At 48.5% G+C, this 8,600-nt stretch overlaps 1 protein-coding gene across 1 annotated transcript in view; it reads right to left on the bottom strand.

The window, feature by feature from the left end:
• Positions 1–8,600, bottom strand: part of TTC9 (tetratricopeptide repeat domain 9) — a 28,446-nt gene extending 19,846 nt beyond the window's left edge. The window contains exon 1 of the mRNA XM_075426040.1: positions 8,213–8,600. Within this exon, the coding sequence (XP_075282155.1) occupies positions 8,213–8,600 (388 nt within the window). The remainder of the gene's footprint in view (positions 1–8,212) is intronic.

The raw sequence follows: 8,600 nt of genomic DNA on the forward strand, positions 1-8,600 counted from the left end.
CTGAACCCTTTTGCTTTACACAGTAAGGTGACTTACAGCAAGGTAGATACCTCACTCGAGTTTCCTCAAGTAGGAAATGAGCTGATTACATGTCCCTGATGTGGCCAGGCCAGAGTAACACCAGAAGCATGAAAACCGGCAGTTGTAATCAGGGCATCACAGGAGCTCTGGAATCAAAATTTGAGGAAGACTAGTTTGGTGGCTCATTGCCGGCTGACCCAGCTGCTCTTTTCCAGCAGCTCCCAGGCAACGAGATCGACGGCTACATTAGCAGAGTTTTGCTGCCTGCCACTCTGATATGAAAGGAGTAGCTGCTGCCATCGATGCAGAAGAATCTACATGACAGCCCCCTAAACTGGCAGCAAGTAAATGCAATGGGCAGTGCTCCTACTAAAGAAAGAAAGGGCACACTGAGCAGTGGCTTGAGAAGTATTCGCTTTAGTAGGGCAGGGATTTGACTTGTCAAATGTGGATGTACCGGAGAAGGAAAAATACTGTAGCCTTGCAACCAACGATCGGTGTCCCGCATCCTGAAAGGCTTATGCAGTAGGCTAAGGGTGGCTGTTCTCCCCACCTAGGGACACCTACAGAGTTGCAGTTCCTGCCTTGTTGACAGTACATATAAGTGAATAGGACTGAGATATCGTGACAAAGTCAGAAGCTTGGGACACAGGACCTGTCGGGCAATTCTGGGTTCTTTGGCAAACAGATCCACAACTGCTAGAGATGCTAACAGCACGAGGCTGCTCTTTCCCGACTCTTGTTGGAAGGCTGTTGCAGAACCATTCTGGGGTGGTGTTTTATACAGCCTAGGGCTTTACACATGAGGACATGCTCCTGTGGCAGGCAAAGTTGTGATCATGGCTACACAGGAGCCCTCTGTCACTGCAGAGATGGGCCTTGATGAGAGCTAGGAAGGGAGAGAAGGTCCAGCCTGAACTAATACACTGCAGGCAAAATCAGGTCAAAGAAATCAGGTACAACAAGGTGCTGTGGGGCAGAGTATGAGAACAAATGGGATGAGAGGACCTCACTGGCAGAATGGAGATGGGGGAAGCCTGGAAAGGGACAAAACTTTGTCTGGGAGGTCATAAAGTCTGACATAATTGCATTGCAACTGGGAGAGTGAGCAGAGGAATTCAGAGGAGAAAGCTGCGTAAGCAGCCCTGAGCTGAGAAACGTGATGGGAGAACTGGGTACACGGGACAAAGCCAAGGAGAAGCAGATGGTGCTATCCAGCTTCTGAGCCTCAGGGCGATGGCGTGTCAAGAATTTTGGAGAGTGCGGAGAATGGAGTGGATTTTGAAGTAAAGATCATGACATTAGCTATTGCCTATGGATAGTAACAGATGAGCTCTGGCACATCAAGCCATGACAGCTAAAGATCATTGCTCCCAGCTGTCGCTTCTGCCATGGGTTATCAGAGAAAACGTGACTGTGCCTAATTCATTTCCATGACCACCACTTCCCAGCCTCACACAAGTAAGTGTGCTCCAGCCGAAGCTACCTTCAGCAATTCCAGAAAATCTTCCAGAAACCGTAGTGACTCTACAACTTTTGTTGAAGAGAACAGAATAGTAATGTTCCACACCACCACAAGACGATTTACCTGCATTCATCAGTCAATGTCCTAAGCTTACTGCTTCCCTTCCAAGATGCAGTGCAGGAATGAACAAAAGGAGACAGATTCCTGAACAGCCATTAGTAATAACTTTCTAATTAATGATAGCTGAAATTGACTCTTTTTCAAAGCATTTTTAACCCTCAGTATTAGTCACTGGTATGGACGCGAGCAAGCTGAAAACAAGATTAATAAACAGTTGTCTTCCTTCTATGTTATTGTTTCTCATCCATGAAGTGAGAGAACTAAGAAGAAAATAAATAGACAGTAAATTTTCTCAAAACTTTGTCGTGTATTTTCTCCCTTTCTTCATTTTGTTTCCTCAGTTTCATTCTCCTTTGTATGCTGTTTTCTGTGAGGTAGCACAATGTTAAGAAGAAACTGGGACCCGGCAGCATGTAGACCTCCCCTTTTACTTACACTGTTTTACTGTTCATATCCTCACAGCACTTCCTTTATCAGGTGTGCATTAGATCTCATCCTAAAATCCTAATGTGAAATATTCTGAGGACCCTCCATTCTCAAGGCATCAGTTGCACTGCTCAGAGGTTGCTGAGGAACTGGGGGTGTGCTGCCGAATTGATGCGCAGTTCTAGGAGAAAGGCTGGAGAAGCAGGTCTGGAGTTGGGTTAGAAATTTCTGGGTCTGAGCCCAAGTGAACAGGAGGAAGAGAAGGATGCCTCACCTGTCGAACCATGCAGAGGTGGCCCAGCTCCTAGAAAAGAAGGTAACCATGGAGCTCATGGGTGTATTTATCAATAAACTGGGAACTAGCTTTGATTTTGACACTAGGTTTTATTGAACCAGCTGAACTGTCTCCAGAACAACACTGATGGAAACCTGTGGAGGTGTAAGAGGTTGTGACTCACTGTGGGACTTTTGCTGGAGGAACCTCCAGGACAGCGTTTCAGAAAAGTATGGAGTAAAGCTGGCAGGAGGTGCTATTACAGCCCTCTTGGAAAACATACCAGTGTTCTCAAGGTGGAGAACAACCAGTAGTCTCTAGGTAAACACATTAACCACTCCTCTGTTCTTGAAGAAATTTTCTGATTTTTGACATATCCTGCTTCATCTCCCATGGCAAGCCATGGCTGGACTTGGATGGATCTCGGCTCACCAAGACTGCGGCTCTTCAGGGCAGTCTGGCAATACCTTCTCAGTACTCTGTTTCAGGCAAATGGTGACAAGGTGAGCTGGGACACTCTTCTCCACATGCAAAGGGAATTAAACACATGGTAGAAGTGGCTGAAAAAAAACACCCACCAGAGCTTCGAGTTCTGAAAAGGCTTGGGAAGAACAGTGACATATACAGAGGAAAGTGGATCTCCTGCCTCAGCAAGAGAGGTGCTGTCAGACATGTATCACTTAAACCAAGTTTGGAGGCAGCTTGCCATTCCTTCTTTTCCTCCCTCCCAAGCCCCTGGCATCTGGATTTATTTCTGTCCCATCCTCCCAATGTACAAGAAATTCCTCCCTGAACAGGGAGAATGTTGCCCTCCAAAATAAAAGGGAACAGGTAAGTACAGAGTATTTCAAAAGACGAATTAATGACAACGGTTTCAAATCCCACTGCTTTCTTAAATACGTGTCAGGGTTTGGGCCTATCACTAAAAAACTACACAGCCATCTGTGTCTATTCTCTGCTGCAATTGCACCTACGTGGAGCAGTAATTGCATCAGTTCTGTAAAACAAGATATTCCCATGCACTCTGGCTGGGTAGATGTACCTAAACCAAGAGTGTTGGGAAACTCCCACCTCAATCGGTGAAAGCGCAGACCGCATCCTGCTCTGTTCGCTGCTGCCTCTCCTTCCCATTACACGGCTTCTTTACAGAGGGTGGTTTCTGTTGATGCAGTACATAAAAAAAACTTCACAAGAAGCAACAGTCCAAGACTGCTTTAACACCCACAGAACCATGTGTCCTGGTAGAGTCTGTACTTGTTAACGGCTATATACTAGGATGGGATTTTAGCAGAGACTCTTTGTGAGGAGTCCTAGTGCGTGGTCAGTGGAGACAAGTTTTATGAGCTTTTCTCATGTTTAGGTATATTTTTACTTGGATTAAGTATTATAAGTATTTTTACTTGGATTTCTCAGTGGAACTACTTACCAAAGTCTGTGCAACTGGTCTAGAGCCCAAGGGCGCTAGCAGGTTCCTACGCTGCTGGAAGTGCCATGTTTTGTGGGACTGTCGCTATGACCTTCGCATAGCCACGAATGGTACCGGTGCGTGCTTCTGCCAGTGTAGGAGGCCAAAACTCACTATCCAGGCTGAGGCATATCTTCTATGGCTACATTTTGTAATACTCAGTTCAGGTACGTGTGCCCTCCTGATGGACTCCTATACTAAACTAAACACGTTTGAATGGGGACATAGACATGTCACATTTAATTAACATTCATGTAACTAACAAAGACTTACAGTACTCCCAGGAGGTCACAAATGCAAAAGGATAAACTGAGGTTCAAAGAATGATAAGATTTGGTGAAGATAATACAACTGGTTAGCACAGAGGGAGGTTTAGAAACCCAGATCTCCCCACGCCACGCCTCATCCCCAGTTCTGTCTCTGGTTCTCTTTTTCCTGCCAGGATTAGCTCTAGCATTTCTGCATGCTTAGAAAAACCAACAAAGATTTGCTTATCGCACTGCAACATTCCCTCACAAGAAATTCTTAAAACTATGCTTACCCTTAGCATTTTGCTGCTTTGGAATGACTAGGACTTGTTTCTCTCTGCAGAGCAGACATAGTCCTGTTGATCCTGTAAACTTTTAGGCAGTAACGCTGGAATAAAATGATCACAGCATTTCATGAGGGTCATGGTTGCGTTTGTAGTAGGTACATGATCCCTACCTGTGTGCAGTACATGAAGCATTTAAGCCTCTCGTAGATAAAAGATGCTCCAGGAGTGGAAAGGAGACTGACATGGGGGATATGTGGCCAGTCTGCTTTTCCGCAGGCATTCTTCATGCATTCGTCTTTTTTTAAAAGAACACAAATCACCAATTTGGGGGAAACTCAGTTGAATGTACCACCAGGATGAGATTGTGGTCTCTATTCTTTATTTTTCTATAGGGCTGAGAGAGGCAAAAAGAGGCCAAGTGACTTCCTCAAGGTCAGAGACTGTCAGTGAGTCATAAAGAGAGGACTGTTCGCCTTACAGCCCTGCATTCATTCTGCCAGGCTCTATGCTGTTGGCAGGCTGTTTCTTTGCCTGCCCTAGCAATTTCTGGGCGCCTCGACCATGCCTCTGCTCTTGCATCTGGTGACATTTATCGGAGAGACTTGTGGTAAAATGAAGGGGTATCAGCAGGCCTGTATAAGAACGTGGCAGCGCTGGATTTTGCAGATGTGAGGGGGAGTCCCTTTAAGGCAAAACTCTTGGAGCTTAAACTGAAGCCCAGCTAATAGATTAGCGAAAGAATATGATCAGCGCTGCAATGGCAAGCAGTGAAAATCCTAGGCCGATTTAAAAAATATATATAAAAAATTACAATAATTTAAAAACCAGCAGATTTGGGATCTTTTGAAATGGGCTAAATAGTTTAGGTTGTGGTGGTGCCACACAGCTCCACAACAGCAAACTTTAGAAAACAGACCGAGTAGCGTGGGGCTGTGGCTGAGTACAAGAGTTGGCCACCTCATGGTACGAGAATTGCCTGTTGAAGATGCTCCACAAAAGAAGCAAAGCTAAATGAGAATCTGAGTGCACATTTGTGTCTACCTTTACATTCTTCAAGGCAGTACAGGCACTGACAACAGTTTTGTGTTTGCCTGCATGTTCTTACTCATGTAATCAGCTGGATTAAAAAAAAAATCCAACTAACCCCAGCCCTCACCCACGAGATTGCCCAAGATCCCCTTTGGGTGTATATTTCCCACCTGCTTATTTGGCTAAGCGCGTATCTACAGTTGGTGCTCCCCTCTGACTTGTATGCTGCATCTAAAGAAGTGTGTGTGTGCATCTGTATTTGTGACACAAAACATCCCTGACAGGTGGATGTGTGACGGCCACATGAAAAATGACAGTGCAAAAGCAAGGTGGGCTTCTTAAATGCCAAGCTTAGAGAGTAAGCGGAGGTGCTAAAAGAACTTGATAATAAGGACACTCAGATGACAGCTGCTAATGCTACCGGGTAAACATCAGAGCAGAGTGAAAAACTGCTTTCTCTAGAATTAACGTGTACCGCTGTTATGCTCCCTGCACTATGCAGATTTATTTACTTTAAAAACAGCTCTAGGCACCCATCCAGTGCTCAGCAGCAAAACTCCCTGCGCCTCCTCTCTTTCCCATGTCAAATAACACAGACTTTAAGAGTATGTGCTGGTGCCTCTGCTAGAGCCCACTCTGTGAAGAAACTGGTGGCTTCTGCTGCACCACACTTAGAAGACCCACTGCTGCACCTCTTGAAGTTGCTATTAAAAAGGTATACTAATTATTATGACAGTTCTGGGGAAAAGCCCTCCCCCCTCTTCCCCTTCCTTCAGACACCAATTCGTAGCTCCTTCTGCTAGATGGGACTGGGCCAGGAGTAGCAACACTGCAATTCCAGTTTAACCGCACGCTCCTCTCTCCAACGTGCCGGGAATTTCTTTAACGTTGCTTGCAGACAGCCGCACACGTGAAGCTACGCGTTTCCAAGACCAATCCTGTTCTCTGCTCTGTGCATGCCATCTACTGAAAACATGTGACAACCGTCTGTGCAACGCGACACTTTGACCTGCTGCGAGGTTATCCCAGGAAAAGTGCCGCTTGCCACTCCAGGGTTAATTATAATCACCTCCTCTTGTGTTCACGCTGGTTAAATTTAGGAAAAAAATCTGTTCCAATCTAGGCTAAAGATGGAGCACGTTTCTCACACTCTCTGATTGCTAGTGCTGACAAGATCAAATACAACCAACAGTGAAAAAAATTGCCCACACAAACCCGAGAGAGTAAATAAATGAGCTGGACAACGACCACTAAGCAGGACAACTCTGTCAGCAGGAGCGGACACGTTTCTAGCAAGTGGAACTTGTGTACTCAGTAGAAAGTGCCACAGAAGCAAATGCCACCCCTCCCTCCCACCCCATTTACCTTCTACCTACCAGGTCTCATTTGTATCTAGCAGAGATATTTCCTGTGAATACTTTTTTCAAGCCCAGGAACTCCCCAAGCTATATTGTTCAGAGTATTATGGGCTCTTTGTATAACCCTGCCAATCTAAATGATCCTTGCCAAATACAATGGATTTTAATAAACCTGTGAACAGAGATTTGGAGCGAGACAAAATTAGAGCTGTGCAATTACGGTATCACTCTGAAATCTCACCTGCCTCTCCCTCTATGTGATTTCAACAGGCTTTTGAAGGAAGAGTATTTGAAAACATGATGAAAGGGAGCTAAATTGTGCCCCCCGTTACATCCCAAAAGGCATATGGAATATAACAGATTGGCATGTATTTAAGACAAGAGAAGATTCTGGCTTGGCGTTTCAAACCACTCACTTTATTCTGCATCTTTTTTAGCACTAGACAACAGGAAACAAAGCTAACCAACTCTGCCTAGAAAGCCAGAAGCCAAGTGATGGTGACAGCTCACACACCAGTGTCCTGCTTTTCGCCATTTCTCCCCCCCCCCCAACGATATAAAGGGTAACGAATGACCCTTCATCCTTCTGGAAAACAGCAGAGCTTTATTCATGTTGTCATTTTGTGCATCTTGTTCAGGTTACGAATGCTCTCTACCCTGTAGACACCTAGACACAAGGTTTTTTTGGAGATGCTTTCAGGCTTGGAAAGAAAAAATCCACACGCTGCTAGGGACCAAAACCAACCTCTGATCCTGCAGTCCTTGCTTGGGTAGAGCTCCTTGAAGTCAACAGGAGTTCCGTCTCAGTAAAGACTTCAGAATCCCACTACAAAGTAGTTCAACCCCCCAACCCCTCCCCTCCATCTTCCTGCAGCACTTCTTCTAAACAGATGGCAGGGAGCAACGGCAGCGATGAGCAAATGTCCACTGAGCACGGTGGAGACCGGCGGCTAGCGAAAAGCCGGTACTGTATTTGCTTTCAACTTTTCGTTGCTAAGAGGCCAAAAAATTCTTTTTATATCTAGTACTACTTGGAGCTACTGCAGCAGCAGCGCCCAAACCCTTCCCCTGCCTTACACCCAGCGCGGCAGCAGGCGTCTCTCGCTCGGTAACGCCGCTCGCCACAGGCGCCGGAGCTGCGGGGAAGGGGCTGCGGGACAGAGCGCAGCCCGCAGTCTCGGCCGGCTGAGGAGCACCCGCGCACCCCAGGCCGGCGGCGCTGCCTGCTCGCCCGCCTCCTGGGGGGGCAGAGCGGGCCGGGGGCTGCGGCCGAGCCCCGGCGCAAGGAGCGGCCCGGCCCTGCGCCCCCTCCCCGGCGCTACCCGAGGCAGCCGGGCACCGGCAGCCGGTCTGTGCCAAACGGGAGAGGAAAAACAGAAATGGAAGCCAAGGGAGGGAAAGGGGACGAAAGGGGCCGAGCAGCGAGGCAGCGCAGCGTCGCGGAGGGGAAGGGAGGGGAAGGGAAGGCAGGCATGCGCGGCGCAGGTGGGGGGACCCCGCCGCCCCCCGCCCCGCTGACCTGCCAGGCTGTTGTAGCAGTCGACCTCGATGGCCTCCACCGCCTGCCGCTGCTCCTCGCTGAGCCCGGCGGCGGCGGCGGGAGGGCGCTGCCCGGCCGGCTCCTGGCTCCGCAGCAGCAGCAGCGCCTTCAGCTCCAGCAAGGCGCGGTGGTACTTGCCGATGGCCTCCCGGAATTTCTTGTCCTTGTAGCACTGCGCCCCTTCGCTCTTGAAATCCAGCGCCCGACCGATCAGCTCGCCCGGCTCCGCGCCGCTGCCGCCCCCCCCCGCCGCCGCCGCCGCCGCCGCCGCCGCCCGCGGCTGGGCGCTCCCCGCGGGGCCGTGCCCGTCGCCCGCCCCGCGGCCGCCGGCGTTCAGCTTCCCCGCCGCCGGGCTCGCCCGCTCCAT

The sequence above is a fragment of the Opisthocomus hoazin genome, chromosome 7 (genome assembly GCF_030867145.1).
Source record: "Opisthocomus hoazin isolate bOpiHoa1 chromosome 7, bOpiHoa1.hap1, whole genome shotgun sequence".
NCBI classification, from domain to species: Eukaryota; Metazoa; Chordata; class Aves; order Opisthocomiformes; family Opisthocomidae; genus Opisthocomus; species Opisthocomus hoazin.